An 18,990-nucleotide genomic window follows, 5' to 3' on the forward strand; every position below is an offset into this window, starting at 1 on the left:
TTGCTGTTGACGGGCTGTGGAACAGGTAGGAAGGAGCCCTGACTTGTGCTCTTGCCGATTCCAGCTGCAGGGACGGATCCAGCATTTGGAAAGAGAAGTAAGGTATTCCACAGTCTAAAACAGATGCAGTAAGACGGCTGTTCCACTGCTGAGTGTACCAGGAGAGGACCTGGAACAGTCAATCTGTTTGCTCATCTCACCTATGTTCCTGACTCAGACTGCCCAATTACCCACCATGAGAGAGAGTAACTTTTCTCAGTAATTAATTAAATATTCTTCCCAGGTATAGGATGCAATTTCTGCTTCAGACCAAAAAGTTAACTAGGTCAACTTACAGCAGAGACTTGGATTTGATATAGGAGACCTGGCATGGGAGAGGCTAATGCCCCATGCTGCTGCCCTGTATCTACCAGTGTCACCACAATTGATCCCAGCTATTCCAGGATCTTTTGGTCCCAGAGTTCTTGGATTTTGTGCCATGCCACAACCGAGCCAAATTTAAAACTCTGTATGTGTAAACCAGCAATCTTTTCCACAACAGTTAGTAGGAGACTGCTAATGAAGCCACTGTACTCAATTACTCTCATAGATACACATTACTAATGTTTTCCTGTTCATGTTAATAGCCATTTTTTTTTTCATCAGACCTTATTCCCTATAATAGTAGCAAAAACAGAGCTCCAGGCTGAATATGTTCTTTCTAAGCTACAGGTTGCTACTGCATACTGGTATCTGTCACCTTGGTGTTCAGCTCTCTGGCTGCACTTTAGGTTAGCGCATTGATTAATCCAGACATTAGATAAAAGATAGAGTTTATTTAGGATTGAATACTCATTTGCAAATGGAATATGCTACTTATTTTCCAAAGTCCATGACATATTAGCTTTGTTACAGATTTATCCAGAACACCTGAAAAAGTGCTAAACTGTAGTCAGCCAAGGCGCTGCTTCCATGTTACAACTTTATTATTCGACTCTTCCTAACTTTCTACAGCCACTTAACTCCATTCAAAGTATTTCATGGTCTATTGCTCATTCCTAACTTTTCCATTAACCTCTTCCCATCACCTCTAAAAAATTACTAGTCGGGTTCCTACAAATAAGGTGTTTGCATGTCTGCTGTAATGATTTCAGGTGTGCAGTTGCCCTGTAGGATATGCTCCATTTTGTCTCTGTCAGGTCTGTAACACAGTAACCTGGTATTGCATTAGAAAAAGCTGCGTTATGCTGCTTTAGGCATTGCCTAGAAAATTTAAGTGGCCATTTTTTTTTTTTTTTCCACATGGGAGAAATAAAGTTACCTAAAGAAATGTATTAAATTTACCTGGGGTCCTGTATTTTGTGCCCCTATGACAAAGTGACAGTTCTGACTAGGGAGACCCTCCAAAATTTGTATCAGTTACCTGGTGTCATTATAGTGATTTCTGGGGGCATTAGATTCAACCCTGGCTTTCACATTTTTAAAAAACTGCCCTGCCTGAGTCACTGACCAGTACCAATGTAGGCTATGCAAGTTTTACTTTACTCAGTGCGTATGACAAAATGGAATCCATCACAACGGTGGGGAATAAAGCGCACACAAACACCAGGGCTTTTTCCTTCAGCTTTGCCACCATGTAACGTGCCTTGGGTGCCGGAGACGTTAAAGCATCTACCATAGCATCTACAACCTCGTTGCCATTAGTGCTTCCTTCGCTGAGAATGCTGTTGAAAAAGTTTGCCCGCTCTTGAACATACTCCTTATTGTAAACTGCCTTTTCCTCTTCACTGAGTTCATTCCAAATCTCTTCAGCACTGACTGGTGGCTGAATTTTTGTAGAGCGTGCGTAATTTCCTGGCTGAATAATACAGACCTAAAAGCAAGATGTAGAACTTATCAAGATGCAATCAGTCATTCTGAATTCAATTAAATACTATAGTCAGTAAAACAGATCAAAAGCTTTCTGCAGACAGATTTCTTTCAGAAAATGCTGCTTTGTTGAAATTTTAACCTTGAAAACTTGACTGAAATCAAATATATTCCTGTGAAATGATTAAGATTGCAGGGGTGCTTTATTCTGACTTCCTCATTTCGTTCTGATGTTAATGTTCTTGTTTTGACTACTCAGCATAGCTTCACAGAATGCAATAGCGCATCTTTGATTTCTATAGAATGCTTAATGGTATAAATGTTTTGACAATACTGAGACAAAGCATTTCAGCATGACTTTGATGTCTCCAAAGTGGAATACTTTGGATTTTTCACTCAGTGGTGAATCTTGCGATGGGTAATTTTTTGCCCCAATTTGGGACAAAAGGAGATGTCAAAGAAAATTAGAAGGTCCCAGGGAAAGAATTGCTGTTTTCCCCAAGTAGGTGTAATTTAAGGGAAAATAGGTGCTGTCGGCCAAGTAGAGGGGACCGAAGGTCCTGGTCTAGCTCTCACTGAAGTCATTAGTGAATTTCCGTAGATTTCTGTGCATGTAGATATAAACTGAAAGCACACAAATCCTTTGCTGCTCTGCCTGTTTTCTGTGCTACTGTTCTGCTGACTTCTGAGGCTTCTGGGGAATTTCAGAGCAGATGTAGTGCTTACAGTATGCATGCTTTTCCTCAGTTAGAAGCGGGCTCATTAAAACTATTTGTAGCCATGCAATATTAAAAACTCCGTGGCGTTTAACTGACGTGATTTCTAAAGACTGCAACGCAAGGTGAGAAAAAACAGTGCTGAGCTGTGTAAGAGACTTGGCCACCTGACAGGCGTTCTCTGGAAAGTCCGTGGTAATTTAAAGCCTTATTGCCCCATGTCTGTCACCCAGCCCATCACCTGTGCGGCAGTACCTGCCTCTCAGCCTCCACGACAATCGGTGTACCGGAGGGGATGAGGTGCAGGCACTGGATATGGGGAGTACAAAGGGATGCAGGTAAGGTCCAGAGACAGCGCGCATAGCTGGGTGCATCTTACGCTGCCTCAGGTAGGTTTGTCACAGGGCATCTTTTGGAGCCCTCCCTTTGGGTGCTGTTTTCACAAGTGTTTAGTGTTAGCCAAACTAATGACAACAGTAAACTTCCCACATTTATTTTAAACAAAGGAGGTTTGAAAACTTCGTGTTTTGGAACTTTTTGGAGTTGGCTAGGGGAGAAGGAGAGAAGATGCTTTTTTTTCTTCCTTGATTTTCTGTAACCTTCTTTCTATTAGAAGACACATCCTTCATTTCCTGTAGGCAGCCAGCTTGTCTGGCCAGAGTTCTGCAGGACGAGCGGTAGCTCCATCTGTTCCTTGCCACCTCTGGGCGACTTTCTCCTGAAAGCACAAAGGGAACGCCAGAGCAGCGGGAGGGGAGCACAGGGAAGAGGGACCGTGTATTCTGCAGGATCTCTGCAGAGTAGGTTCTGAGGCAAATGCTAGCCAGTCTCTTGCATACAGTGAGAAACAGAAAAATAACTCTCATAGGTATTCCGGAAATGTTTGTCAGCCTGGCTCCCTGCATTGTGTGCTGGGGCTGTTCCAGGGGTGGGGGAACAGTAAAAATCCCAAAACGACCAGAGTAGTTAACCTGTTAAACTAAGCTCTTCCATGCATTTGAGATTATCCTTAGCTAATCGGTTCAAATCCTCATCGTGCTGTGTGGTATTAGGAAGCATAAAATCACTTGCATTTTATAGCATTTTACATTTATCCGAGAGGGGTAGTTAATAGATGCATAGCTATAATTTCTTCCAACACAAAGCTTACGAACAATGCTGTAAATCTGTGTACGTAAAGAGTACAGCAATGTAAATCCTGTAGGGAAGACTTTTAGTGTTTGAGGGGAGTGTTTCAGCAATGGAGTAACTCCAAGGAAGAAGCCTAGTGGAGCTACTTAGTAATCTAAGCTTCAGGTTTGACTATCAGTGTTGCTTAGACAGGGCACTAAGAGCACTCTTAGAGCCTCTTAGGTTAAGGGAATAAAAACATAATTACTCTGCACAAATACTGCCTCTTGCAGTGCAGCTGCTCCCACAAAAAGGAAGGAGCTTTAAAAGCTTTAAGCACTCATGTTGTGAGAGGAAAGAACGAACCCCTCAGGTAGGCGAGAAGCCTTCCTTCTCGCTGCGCAGCACTCAGCGCCTGAGCTCTTTGCTCCCACAGCCACCCCAGAGAAAGTTTCAGTTACTTGGTACTCTTATGAGCTCTTCACAGAGCGTGGCACTGCTCAGGCAGGCCTGTCTCAGAAAGTTTCTCCACTGTAGAGGACGTGGAGAAAGGGTGGAAGTCTGAGTGTTGGCACAAAGAGGAGGAGCGCTAGCTATCCCACAGCTTCGCAGCGCTGCAAACGTCACCCAGGTCCGCTGTTCTCAGTGATCTCCAGCTGACTGATTAGCCACAGAGAAACCACTTCTTTCCAAAGGGAAGCTGCACCCATGCATTCATCTCTGATCTTTATCTTTGCCATTTGATGCATGGAGCTTACTTTGCACAAGACTAGGTATTATTTTGCATGTGCTTGTTCTTGTTCCCTTAGCCAAAATTTCCACCCCCGCATCATTGTCTGGTATTCTTTGTGCAAGTCGCTTGCTTCTTTCCCCACACAAAGATGCATTTCAGCTCTGTAGGAAGTTGCAGGAGTGAAACTTCTCTCTTTCTCATATGAAAATATGAAATTAGACATAGCAGGGAGTTTCACACAACAGCTACTTTTTTATATCACTTACCCGGACACCAAACTTCTTCATTTCCAGTCTTAGAGCATCACAAAATTTTTCAATAGCTGCCTTGGTCATAGAATAAATGCCATTTCCCAGAGCAAAATAGGCAATAATGCTGGACATGAAAACAATACGTCCTGGAAAGAAAATAGGGCAAATAACTTCACTCTCAGTCTTTAACATGGAATTGATTTACCCAAGTCTTCTGAACCGATAATTACGTGGTATTTATAAAGCACGATGCTGTTTTACTATGTAATATGCCAAAGCTGGGCTGTGTAAGTGTGCAGTCCCAGCACAGAAGTGCACTGAGCTCTGTAGAGAACTTGACACAAAAACCTTCCTTCCATCTAGTGACAGATGCTGCACTAGACAAAGCATAACATGTTCCCAACGTGCTGCTTATTCCTTCTGAGTCTTTCTGAGTCTCAGACAGGATAAAAGAGATGGAAACAAAGCAGTCCCCTAAAATCTTTAGACTGAAAGATAGTAATAAAAGACTATGCTAGTAATAGGAGAAGAACTGCAGAGGGGAGGAGCAGATGATTTTCCTTGAGGTGGATATATGACTACTAATACTATTTTTTCCTGCACTAATGATGTGTCTGCACTGCGTTCTGGCTTACAGCTGTGCATGTAAAGTCAAAATCAGATTGAACAGTGATAAGTGTCTGCAGAGAAAGGTGATTTGACAAAGTGTGTGCAGCCTTACACTGCCTTGTTGTGATTTCCCTGATCTGTGCTGCTTTTTTCCCCTTTACAACTGTTGCTGAGTGCAGGCATGCCTTAAATAGCAGAGATTTCTCATTTGAGGCACTGGGCTGTGGTTCATTTCCATTGTTTACTTGTAAACGTCTATCACATAGTCATACCATAGAGTAAGAAACGTGTGAATGTGGATACATAAGTACCAGAGGTGAGAGAGAAGATGGCCTCATCGCTAACGATACAGAGAACGTAGTTGCACTCCTGTTGCTGCCACAGCTGCAGATAACGCCTGGGCCCCAGATCTGAGCAAATGGTACAGGCTTGTGGGATATCAACAGGGTATCATGGGAATGAAGTGAAATCTGTCGTTCTGAATTAAGTTCCCTGCCTTCCTACACAGCACCTGGAATAAATTGTGTATACAATAACAGGAGAACTACTACCAGCTTGCTGATCAAGATGCCACATCAGCTGGCATGGCCATCTGGAAGAGTTATGGGGAAATGTTGCTCCTCTCAGAGTAGGACGCTTAAATGCTAGGCTGGAGGGCAATACCTCCCTTTACAGGTATTAATAATCTTGACGTTTTTCTTGCAGCAGGTGCTTATCCTAAAATGGTAGTAATCCCCTTCCTTCAGAGCACAGCTACTGGATAAGTGGTGGTAGGATGATCTCTGCCTCCTTTATCCAATAGCCAAGTGATTTGGGGCACACACCCAGGATGGGGGACACGGCATTTAACTTCTCTCTTTGCCTAAGGTAACTGTAACCCAGCTTTCCCAGGAGAATGCTCTAACGTCCGTAATTCAAGCTTTTCGTTTGGAGAGGTCACTTGCTGCCCCCAAAAACATGAGCTTTAGCTGTCCTGGCTGTTCCTGCAAGGAAGCAGACAGAAAACCTAGGATTCTTCCTAGAAGTGCCCTGGACTTCTCTCCTACATAGATGGGACTTGAAAATGGAGTGTGGGCAGTTCATAAAGGCAGCATTGACAGCCAGGAGTGAGCTGCAGAGTGCTCCTTTGAGCTAAGGTACTATGTATGTGCAGCCATCCAGACCCAAATCTTCTAAAAGTCTGTGCATGTGCTTAATATCATACACACAAGTAGTCCCTTTCGTTTCAAAGTAACCCCACGCAATTCATGAAGTCAGACAAACGCCTCTGGTGGATCAGCATCACAGAGTTTTAGCAGTAAGTAGGGCATCACAGAAAAAAATTGGTCTCCCCATGTAACGACCACGTAACACACTCACTGGGCATATGCAATAGCACATTCTTTTACAAAAACACATTCAGCTTGCAGTATTTAAAGGTTTCTTTTTTCTTGCATCAAAATATCATCAATCGAAGGCAACCAAGCAGAAAGAAGCAGAGTAGCCAAACAGGGGATGCTTTTATGGTACCAATGTTTTGTGTGACATCTGGAGCTTCCAGAGGAAACCCAGCCCTTACTGCGCTTGATGCTGTATTCACACAGAACAAATCCCCACCTTAAAGAGCTTACAACTTAAATAGCCAAGCTAAGCAAAAGGGGGAGAAAGGGAAAGAGTATCTCTCTTTCCCAGATACGGATGGGGACAGGTAGGGAGCAAACTGCAAAGCGATTGAGACATGCTGCAGTGCTGTAGAGGGCTGTTTGAACCGTTTCTTCTCAGAAGGAAGGATAAAGCCCAGGCGTATGGAGGTTCATGCAAATGCATTTATCCCATTCGATACGCATGCATCTCTGTACGGCACTCTTCCACATACTTGAAGTTTCATGCCCAAGGGCATAGAGAGGATCTTGCTTGGCCTGGGACTGGAAGGTGGATGTCTCTAGTTCACCTCTGTAGGGTCATCCTTCCTCTCCTAATTGCCAAACAGTAAAATAGTAAAGCCTAAATAATAAAGTTAAGCAGGAGCTTATTGGATCTTTGTGTTTTCTGATTGTCCGTGCTTACAAAGTCTTGCCTGGGCTTAATGATCTACGAAAAGCATTTTTTTCTCTCTTTTTTGAGTCAAACACTGAGATAAGTAATATTTGTAAATACTTTTTTCTATGTATTGTAAAGACAATCTTTAAAGGTACTTTTTTGCCTTACGACTTTACCCACTTTTCAGGATCAAGTTGCTCTTTCAGGCCACACAGAAGGAGGCTGTCATTTCAGTTCAATGAGAGACAATTAAGGCTTCTTTTATAGATGTTACATTACCCTGATTATAGTAAGCTAATTATTCTACGACTCTAAATAACAGTGGATTAGCATTACCCTTGTATTTCCTTAGAAGGGGAAGAAATGCCAGGGTTGTCCTGATGCTCCCAAGGAGATTCACATCTGCAAATTTTTCATATTTCTCCATAGACAGCCACCCTGTCTCACCAAATGTTGATATTCCTGCATTGTTGACAAGCCCCCAGAAACCTACGGAAGAGAAATGTCTCAACAAGCATCTCTCATTGCAAAACAACCATCATTAGGTGACGAAACAACACTGGTGATTTGAACCCTTGGAAACCACTTGTTAGTTGTGTTATCTTTTTGTCTTTTCTACTTATAAGTGCAGGCATGTTTTGTTTAATGAAGGAATGTAATTGTGGCCATTATCTGGACTATATAAGTCTCCATGCTATTTAATAATCACTTACTTTATAGTCCTCTTAAGTTATTTATGAATAAAATGATCTGGGAGACTACATCTTACTGCCAATGCGGTGTACCGTGATATTTTAATTACTTTAATCCCACTGTGTGCTATGAGCAGCTTTGTGAAAATTATATTAAGCAGTCTAAAGGCTAAGGGGTAATATTTTCAAAGTGCCCGACTAATTTAGGAGCCTAAGTCTGGCTCCTTTTCCAGCATTTGGGCTTCGATTCCTTCTGAAATCAGCCAGAATCAGGTACACAGGTGCAGCACTGGATAAAGTAACCAAGTAAGGTCAGCGCTACAATATTTTTTTTTTTATTTTGTACTCTTGGCCAACTCTATTCCCCACATAACAATGGGGTCTGGTGCTAAGGAGCCCGGCCCCCTGAAATGCAGTAAGATTCCAGTGTTTACAAGCAGAAATTTATTGGCAGCAAAGCTTGTTCTGACACAACTCTCTGCCAGCAAGTGCAAGCCCTTTAGCCCAGAGCCACAGCACGCTTCATGTGAGCACCGCGCAGCGCTAATAACCTCGGCTGTTGGAAATGCTTTTTCGTTGAAGTGTGGAGCGCTCGCTGTTTGGAGCTGACGTGCTGACTAAACGCCGATTAAGCCCTGCTGACTTGTTCTTGCCTTCAGAGACATCTCTGTAGATGTACAGGAAAGCAGTGAGTGACGTGGTGCTTTTGAAAACATTCCTGTTTCTGTCCTCAAATCCTGACTGAGTATTTCCAGGGTGACCAGCAGTGTAACTAAGAAGTATATAGGGCAGCCTGACTGGCACTGAAATAGCTAAGTTTGCAGCCTCTCTCTGCCACCCTTGACAATTTTTCTGATGCTTTTTTAAGAGTTCTTGTATGTGTTTGAGGCAAATTATTTTTTTGTCATGCCTTCTACAGGATCTCCAAGCCTAAGTTTCTGGTGAGGCAGAGTGGGTAACAGTGCCTGCCCGCCTGCCTGCCTGCCTGCCTGCCTGCCTGCCTGCCTGCCTTCCTTCCTTCCTTCCTTCCTTCCTTCCTTCCTTCCTTCCTTCCTCCCTCCCTCCCTCCCTCCCTCCCTCCCTCCCTCCCTCCGGACACCGGCTCTGGGGCATGGGTGTGATGCCGACCTAGCTGTATCCTCCTGTACCCATGGTGGCAAAGATACTCTCAGGGGACCTTTGGTCACCCTGGTGAAGGTGCTGCAGAAACCCTTGGGCTGAAGTCTTTTCTTTCTGATCTCTGACAAAAGCTACTGTGATGATTTCATGGTCCCTTGGTCCTTCCAGAGCCCTGCCAAGAACTGCTAATACAGGATTTCATTCACAACAATAGCTAAAGCTGAAACAGAGAATATTTTGAATTAGTTTGTAAAGCAGACCTCTGTAAGCTTTCCTAATGTATATACACTACTTGTATTACATAATGAAATTGGTGTTTAAACAGAGAAACAAAGTTCTTTCAGTGAATGTCTCATCTGCAGAGCAAAACACTCAAAATCAGGAATTTACCACACAGAAATCAGATTAACTCACTCCTCTAAGGAGAATAAATCATTATACAGCAGTCTGTCCCACAGCAGTCCTTGGCACTGGACCTCTGTTATAACTACAGAGGACTATGTCCTCGGAGTGCAGCAGTTTCCTGTGTACTTAATCTCTTTTCCACTGCCCCAAATGTTGACAGACAGAGGAGAGGAAATGGACCAAAAAATTGGCCACTGGAATTGGGCATCCTAGACTTCCTCCTGCCATTGCCCTGTTGTTCCAGGCCTTTCGATCGTTCTGTGGCTTTAGTTCTCCTTCTTAAAATAGAACTAGCCCCATGGGACTGACCTCCTTGTAAAATGCTTCAAGATCAGTGGATTAGAGTCCTCTGTAAAAGCTAATTATCAATATTTTTGTACTTGCACATGAGCTGATCTACAGATGGACTGAGTAGCTGCACGCCCCATCTGTTTCTACTTAAGGCTGGAGGTCTCTGTAGTCAGGTTTATTTTTACGTAACCTGACTCTAACACAACACAAACTAAAGCTTGGCATCACTGCAAAAACTGTTCCAGGATCATCTCAGCTTTACCTTTCCTAATTAAAAAAAAAAACCAAACAAAACCATGTCATTTTGCTTCTGCTACTGCATCCTGCACAGCGTAGCAAAAAGACTTGTTCCACATATCCCTGAATTCATTAGGGCTTCAGAAATACAGCCATTAAATGTTAGACAATTGATTTTCTTCCTCTTTCTCTTAACTGTGAAACACAGAATTTAGCTTGCGAGGCTTAAGTTTTCTCTTCAGCCATTTGCCTCGTGCGCTTCAAAGTCGCCAAGTGGTTAGTGGCGAGGCCAGCCTGTGTGTAAGCAGGCAGAGTTCACAGAATAATAGCTCCTTCTTTCTGTGCAGTGGCCAGATCAAAAGTCAAGAGGAGAAAAACTGGCTTGAGTTAAACTGAAACAGACTTTTCTGAAGAGAAGATTAAGTAAAACTTAAAAAGAGATTTTGCTCAGGGTCAGCTCAAAACATTGTTTGCCCTCAAGCAAAACATATTGTTTCTTAGAACATTTTGGCATTCCTGAATGGGAAATGTTCTGATATTTTCCACAAATTTTCCTGCTGCTTTGTTCTGTTGAATCAATTTGCAAAATTCTACCCAAATAATGAACAGTTCATTATTCCCTTACACCACTTTTTCATAAAATTTCCTACCTCTTGAGAGGCAACCTGCCCAGCTATGTACTCAGGGTACTTGAATCTGCTTTAGGCTTCCTTTCCCACAATGTTTGTGGTAAAAATTAATGCTATAAATGTGCATACAAAATATATTGTATATTTGCTTAGACAAACACCGCTTAGGTAACCTGAGAAATGTAGTCCTTAGATGGAAGTCTAGAAGAACAAGGCACAGGTAAGAATCGAACAGCAGAAGGAAAAAGACAATGCATTTCCTCAAGTGTCCATGCACAGATACATTAGGAAAAAGCAGCTGATGTTTGATCTGGAAGGGAAGAATTACTCAGACCGTCAAAACAGCAGTCAGTCCAAGCACAGTTTAGGAAGAGGGGTGTCAGACTATGCTACAGCAGGCAGGGAATAAATAAACTGGAAAGCAGAACTGGACGTCAAAGTGATTTTCACTGATCCCTGTGTTGGGGAAATGGATCCTGAGGACAAAGATTAAGACATATAGTAGGGGATCTAAAGAATCACTTTAGGAAACCTAATTTAAGATTATGAGGCTTTCAGGAGAGGAACACTAGCTCTCACATAACCTCACCAATAATTTCTACTTGAAGACATGCTGACCAAAAGGCATGTGTCCAAAGTCTTTATTTAGGCCCAAAAGATGCCTGATGTTTTTCCAGAAACTCTTAAAAGTCATCTTCCTATTCAAGTCAACCGAGCTGTGTTTTTTCAAAACCTTTTGAAAATCAGGCTGTTTCTATTTAGGTGCCTACACACAGATAATATCTGAATTTGGCCACATTTTCTAAACTCAAACATGGATTCGTGATTTCTTTGATCTTTGGAGTTTCTTATCTAAATCTGAGCCCATGCAAAAATGACAGGTTCTTTCCTGGAAGACTCCAATCCACTACTAAAGGAAACTAGCCAAAGGAAGGAGACTGTGATTTGTCATATTCCTATTGAGAGACGAAGAGAGGGAACAAACCAATCTGTCTGCAGCAATGCAGGGTGTTTGTGGTAACAGGCCAGCTGAGACTCCTGAGTTTTGGATATGTACATTCATGAGTCACCATCCTTTGCTTGGAATATTAAGCTGTGGTTGTCTTCATTGCAAGGATGAGTCTATTTGTATAGGAAGTCTGGGCTAAAATATGGTACCGTGGGCCTACTGGGTGGATTCTGTGAATAGGAAATCTTAATGAAGTAGACAAGAGTATTTAATAACCTTAGAGTAGGAGGTAGGACTAAAACTAATGTCCTTCCCTTCCAGTTAGCTACACGTCACCCACTTGCAACTGTCAAGGAAAGGAAGAGAAATTCCTGTTTTAAGCAGAAGCAGCAAATCAGGAAAAAAAAAAAAAAAAGGTTTGCTGTAGAGCTTAAGGGAGTTGCAAATGAACATGCTTCAAAGTCCCAGTCTATTTCATGTTGGTTTTAATATGCAAGAGCAAGTAGTTCCTTCTTTTTAAGCATGAAAGGACTCTAAATATTTTAGAAAGTCATCTTAATGGGTGCACAAGCCATAAAATCAAATAAATAAAAAAAAGGTATCAGAGCCAGCAGATTTTTGTGGAGGGACAGTTAGTTAGCTCTAGAGAACGAGCTACGACCATGGAAATTGATTCGCCATCCTTTTCGGATTGACATAATTTCACAGTCTAGAATAGGGCAAATATTTACAAGGAGACAAACTATGAAGTGGCAGAATGTCCAGCTAGCTGTGCTACCAGTAGTTTGGATTTCTATTCTTGCATAACAGAGAGAGAGAAGACAAGGTGAAGCTTGAGTTAACTCATGGTTATGGCATAACTAGAAGGTGTAGGGAGTTCTGTACTTTATTCCTGAGAGTTAATTGTACATTTTATACTGAATATTCTGCTTAATCAGAAATTATCTTGGGTCCAGGAAAATACTAGAGTATGGTATTCTTCCATCCTGGATGACTTCCCTTGCCACCAGCAACTGCTGAGCGAGGCTTCTTAGATTCATTCTCCCCAGACCCAGGAATTTCTCCTGCCTTTCCATGGAGTGAACTGAGTCAGTGGGAGAGTGTCACTCCCATGTCCAGTGGAGTCCACAATTTGGTGGTCAGGTTCTTCACTGGGACTCTACGCAAAAAATAGAGGCTTTACAGTGTAGACCTGCAGCCTGTTCAACTTGGGTCTAGGTTTGAAGTAACTAAAATCTGCTGAAGAACAAGATTCTGGAGGGACTTGAACTCTCTGAGCCTCCGTTCATTGCCAGCCTCTTGTCTGGAGAGCCCCCCGTTGTAGATTGTACATTCTTCAGGACAGACACTCTCTTACTTTGTCCACATATTGGGTCTAGAACACAAGAGCATGTGATGCTGATGGGGCTCAATAGGCTTTATGGAAGTACAAGCAGAAACATGAGCATTCTGCAAGTTTGAAAGGAGGAAAATAGTGTATAATAACATAATAAATGCCAGAAAATGTGTATTTTAATCAACTACAAGAGAAGATTTAAGATTAAGGACAAAATTTCGGCTTATCAGTCAGATTAAGGTGACTTGGAAGACAGCTTATGTGCCAATGTCTGACATTCCAAAAAAGTCCTACTTGTCTGAGATGCACAGTCCATGGCAAGGGTGATACTGTAATCATAAAGAATAAATATTTAATCTTTACCAGGATTTACTCTGAGCTATTTAAATACAGCATGAAAAAAAGTGATTGCTGTTTATCTGCTTTCTTGTTGTTTTGGTACATCTTCTGAGGTTTTAGTTTGGAATGCATAGCCTTAGCGTACTTACCATTAAACCGGGAGATTGCTGAAGTGGTCTGTCCCTTTTTGACCATTTTTGGAATGATACGGGAGTGGTTTAGTGATCTGAATTTGTAAATCCAGCATGCTGGTGTGACGTACTTAAAATCTTTGGTACCTGAGTGAAACCGATTCTAATAAAAACGGTAGAAGAGAGGAACGATCACCAAGCAAACGCCTAGTGATTCCCAGAGATAGATGCCTCTTCTCAGCTTCTACAGGGAGCTGCTGGATAGAATTATCCTGTTCTGAGGAAGGGAGGGACAGAGAGAGACAGGAGTGTCCAACAGTACTTACAAGCTAAAAAGGACATCCAGAACACTGCCAGTAACTATTTTAAAGGTGGATGTTTTTACAGCTTTCAAGATAATCTATGATCTACTATAACCTTCAGCACAACCCACTCAATTCCTACATCAGTTTGAATTGTTTGTGCAAAACCAAAATCAGATTTTTTTTATCTGTCCAATGGTTATTTAAAACAGTCTACTGGACTCACCACCTGCTCTTTGTTCTCCTTATTACAACTGTCTGACATATACTTGATTTTCAGTTTGGTTAGTCCTCGGCTGTAGGCCCTGGATGGGATCCACTAGAGAAAAATGTCCTGAAGTTTCACTACGGAGAGTTCCTTAACTGGTGTGACATCAAGGCACATGCTCCGCTACCTGCCCTTTGGGAAGCTTTGGGTAGCAGATAAAAACTTCTGTGCAGTCACATACTCTTCTCATCTTCTAGGTACTTTTAGAACATAAATGTAATTACAGATGGTTCAGAATTCTCTTTCCTAATGAAAAAGAATTCCATTTAAAAAAAAAATCTTTGACCCAAATGTAAAAAAATTAAAATTCCTATCTTTAACAAATAAATTGGTTAATATGAGAGCTAACCTTCAGTTGAATCGTTAAGTTGAAATGGTTTTTATGAAGTTAAAATACCAAAAAACCCAGCACATCTATTTTCAGAGGCACCAAGGAGGAACACTCCTACTGAAGTCTTTTGCTTAAAGATTATACATGAGTATCCTCACAGTTTCATTAAGTTTGAGATAAAAATATTTATGCCCCTGTATTTCATAAATTATGAAGAAGACTTGTGGCATTCACTCCATTCATATCCGGTATTAAAATAACTCCTTTGCTCCTTTTTATTTAATAGCTTATAAGGAAGATCACTTGATAACCGGGAGTTTTCCCAAATGGCTTATTGCTATCTGGATCTTTAAAACTACATTTTCTTTTCTGCTTTCACAGCATGCCCTCAAAATGCTGCAGCAGAAGAGCTGACCAACAATGGAGAAAGGTTCCATAGAACATGTGCTCTGTCTGTGCATGCCCAGCCCTGTGTTATGGGTGTAAGGGCCTGACTGACAACCCGGGAAGGCCACTGTGCACACGCTGTGTGCACACTGCATTTCAACACCAGCCATGCTCCAGTGTCTTTCCTGGCCCCTCCAGCAAAGCCCTGATGTCTCTAGCGCGATTTGCTTTGATCCGAAGGCACGTCCACATGCCTGTGAGCAGCAAAGATGACCGACAAGTTAGTGCTGAGCTGTGGACTCAAGAGTTGCATTGCATAAGCTGCCAGAATTACAGGATAAATTATCTGTAACCCAGAGTTTCAGGTGACCCGGTCCCCATCGAGCCTGTAAGGGCTTTTGTGAATCATCTGCGTTGTCTCTGCAGCTTGGGAAAGAGCCTGAGAGGGGAAGGCTCTGCCTCTTAATCAGATAAGGTCAAGATCAACCATAAATACATGTACTTAATGAGCGGCATCTAGGCTTTTTCGTACTTCACTTCTTGTTTCATCCTCTTCCCAACGTGCTAATGAACCAGGCATGTAGAGGCCTTGCATTTCATTATCGTTCTGCGTGCTTTATTCTCCGCTTGTACTCCCTGTGTGAGCCAGAAGGGTTTGTCTGTAATTCTGAGGGAACTTTCTGAGCCTGAGCAAGCCTGCTCTGCACCAAGTGTATATCCCCCAGTATTGCGCTGGGTGACTCTCGCCCTGCAGCCTAGGTGGGAAAGGAGGTTACTGCACCGTCACATGTTCTGAGGGGATAACCCAGGATTTAGGTTGTCTGCAATTGTTCTGCAAGCTAACATCTATCCATTCCCCTGGGTGTACACTCCCTGTAGGGTGTATAATTGACAGATTTCTTTTTAAGTAACCTTTCCAGGGACTAGCTTGACAAACCTCAAGTTGTACTGAGGAGCAGCTGGTTCGGTATGGCACGGCAGCTGCCCTCTCTGCATTTCCTTTATTTATTCCCCCTTTCACAAATCATGCCCAGAAATACATCACCTTCCCAGCGCCTCCAATGCATGCACACTTGTTCTTCTCCGCTTTCCCTGTGGTTTCCTCCTGTCAGATACCTGCAGAGGGATCCCGGGGAACCCTGCGCTCGGGGATTTACGCTTCTGGTAGAAAGGTGACAATCTCCCGTGGCGCACTGAAGAGCGCACCCACTTCCCAGTGTCAGCATCTTTGGACAGGCTCGAGTTTGTGTACTGCTTAGCTAAGCACCAACGCATTTTTAATATGAAATATTGTTGTGATTACTGATAGCAGTAATTGCAGTTAGCACCATTAGTAACTGCTCCCGTGACAGTCCAGCTGACCCTCTCAGGCAGCTCCCTGTCGGCAGCCCCTCCAAGCCCCGGGCGAACCGAGGGGCGGTTTTCGAGGCTCCGTGTCCGCCGCTCCTGCCGTCCCCGCCCGCCCCTCACCCTGCTCGTCAGCTGCCGCGCCCGGGCCGTGCGGCGGATGAGGCCGGGGAACGGGGAGAGGAGGCGGCCGCTCCCCGGGGCTCCGGCCGGCGGGGGCCGCTAGCGGCCCGGTTAGCCGAGAGCGGGGCTCGCACCGCCGCTCCCCCGCCTCGGCCGCCGCCGGTGCCCACGGCCGCCCCGCTCGCCTCACCTCGCTCGGGCAGGTGGCTGAGCACCAGCTCCTTGGCGGCCAGCACGTCGCGGGCGCGGGTGACATCGAGCCGCAGGACGCGCAGGCGGCCGGTGCCGGCGCCGGCCTCCCGCTGCAGCCGCTTCGCCCCCTCGCCGCCGGGGCAGAGGCAGCCGGCGAAGACGGTGAAGCCGAGGCGGTGGAGGCGGAGCGCCAGCAGGTGCCCGAAGCCGCTGTCGCAGCCGGTGATGAGCACGGCCCGGCCGGCCGGCTCCAGCGGCGCCGTCCCGCGCCGCCACAGCCGCGCCAGCAGCAGCAGCAGGAGGAGGAGGAAGAGGAAGAGGAGAGGGGCCGCGGCCCACATGCTGCCCGCGCCGCCGCCGCGCCGTGTGGGCGGGAGGGTGGCCGCGGGGAGCGCCCTGCCCGCCCGCCCGCCATCCCCTCCCCCGGGCGGCAGCGGCCCGCAGGCACCGCCCTCGTCCCGCAGCCTCCCGCGGGCTTGCGGGGAGCCTAAGGCCGAGCTCCGGCCGGTCCCCGGCCCCTCCGAACGGCGGTGGGGAGGAGAGCCGGCATGCTGGTGAAGCCCGGGGCTTGGGAGGCGTCTTTGCCCACCGGGGAGGGGAGGACCTCTTTGTTCCGAAAAGAGCAGCGCAGGCTGTTAGGCATCGTGCGATGGCCTGTCAGCCGGGTCCGTGCGGTCAGAAGGGAGCTGGGTTGTGCCGCAATCCAGTGCTGAAGTTACCATGGACAGTTCAACCTCTCCGCTTAACGGCGTTTCAGACGGTCCCGTCACTACGGACGGCATGAAATGAAAGCGCCATCAGTATTTCGAGATCCGTGAGACGAGGATTTCTAATACAACTGCATTATTACGTTATAATTGTTATATGTTATATTATAGTATTACATTGATGTGGGCTTTTTATGGCCCAGGTCTGTGTTTGCTATGTTATATCAAGGGTGCCTATAGACACTCCACGGTGGACAAAAAAGTCTGTTTCTTGTAGGCTAAAATGAGTTATGCATTGCTGAACGAAGATCCCCAAGAGCTAAGGTTACAGGAGAAATTTGATTAGACAGTGTTTTCTCTGCGCTTTTTTTCATCTGAGAAACTCTCCAAGCAGCTATTGGTAGGGGTAGTGTGGCATATCTGCCTCGCTGAGAGAAATGAAAAGGTTGAAAGAACCAGGTGTCTTTATTAATTGCAATTTAAAGTTGGCTTGTGAAAATTACAAAGGGGCAAGAGTCGTTCATTGACATGTACCCAGCAGCAGAGGAAGCCGCAGGACTTAACAGGCACAAGGATGGTCCTAAATATTTGCTTAATATGTGTCACTGTAGCTCCACAGTCAGCCTTGTGCACTTTTAGTAGTTTGTCTGAAATACCCCCAGATACATGGTTGTGGCAGAGGGGTTTCAGAACTGGTGGTGCCCGGGTGTCCATGACTCTCCATAAATGGCACACGTCCCTGCAATCATCTGTGTTTGCGTGAGGATTCCTTTGCACTGACACAGAGTGTTTTGAATGACATTCTAAGGAGAAAGGGAACAATTATTGTTAAATCTCTTTTCCATGGGCCAAGGCATTCACGTGTCTTTACTTTTGTCAGCTGCCCATCTGTCTATATTTACTTTAGCTTTAAATTGTTCAGTGCTCTATCTTCTACAGTGCTCAGGTCTCCTGCAGGCATTGCGCAGCAGGACTTCAAGCCTCAAGTGGGTTGGAAAAGGAGGTTTTGCTTTCCTGCTGGGAGACAAAGTAGGAAGTGGAATGGTTAAACCCAAAAGAAGATATCCAGATACCTGTCCTCAGTAGGATATATTTGATCATGCTCCATCACACTGGGAGAGGCTGCCCTTTTTTAGCCTTCAAAAGATCACTCAGCCTTCTGCAACTACATGAGTCACAAAGCTTTGTCTTTACATTTAAAAAATATTATGCAGCCCTCAAAATCATGAGAGCTGATAACAGCCTGTCCTCCAGCCAGCTTCCCTGTCTGGTTCCCTGTGGCATAAAAAGATGGGGAGGGATTCCAGATTCACCTCCTCCGTGCCTCCTACCCACCTCTCCTCCACGTCTGCCAGTCTCTACTTTCTCAGCTTTTGTGTCCTGCTAATAACACAAAGATCACAGGCAGTGACAAAATCATTCTCCCAAAGAATAAAAGGTGACCCAACTAACCTCTGAATCTTATTCTGTCTCTATTCCAAATAAACTTCAAAAGATATTAAAAATATGGCACACAAATGTGGCACGCTCCCATCTGAGAACAGGAGCAGTATGTTGTCAGAGCAACAGAATAATTTAGCCTGAAAGTTGAGGATTAGAACTGTATCCTTCACAGTTAGAAACAACTTCATGACTACCTGGTCAAGAAAATGAGGCCACTTAGGTCTACAGTGCAGACTATGTGCAGCAGAATTTCTCTATTTGTTAGAATGATTTTCCTCAGGCTTCATATTATTCTGTTCCTAACTCAAGTACATACATACATGTGTAGATAAACATGCATATGTGTTAATGGTCATATTGAATTTATGACTCTATGTTTTATCTAGTTTCTGAAATCCCTTTTTCATCTTCAGAACTCATTTTAAATAAAAACTCTTCAGTTTTTATCTCTATCTTAATCTGTTTTACCTCATATG

At 44.3% G+C, this 18,990-nt stretch overlaps 1 protein-coding gene across 1 annotated transcript; it reads right to left on the minus strand.

Annotated features, from left to right (window-relative positions):
* Nucleotides 1-812: 812 nt before the first annotated feature.
* On the minus strand, nucleotides 813-16,849 carry LOC129205296 (D-beta-hydroxybutyrate dehydrogenase, mitochondrial-like). The gene is made up of 4 exons (XM_054822590.1): nucleotides 16,363-16,849; nucleotides 7,623-7,775; nucleotides 4,674-4,804; nucleotides 813-1,852 (listed from the first exon to the last, which is right to left on the minus strand). Exons 1-4 carry the CDS (start codon nucleotides 16,703-16,705, stop codon nucleotides 1,505-1,507), a joined length of 975 nt encoding a protein of 324 aa, XP_054678565.1. The 5' UTR covers nucleotides 16,706-16,849; the 3' UTR covers nucleotides 813-1,504.
* Between the last annotated feature and the right edge of the window lie 2,141 nt (nucleotides 16,850-18,990).

The sequence above is a fragment of the Grus americana genome, chromosome 3 (genome assembly GCF_028858705.1).
Source record: "Grus americana isolate bGruAme1 chromosome 3, bGruAme1.mat, whole genome shotgun sequence".
Lineage (NCBI taxonomy): Eukaryota > Metazoa > Chordata > Aves > Gruiformes > Gruidae > Grus > Grus americana.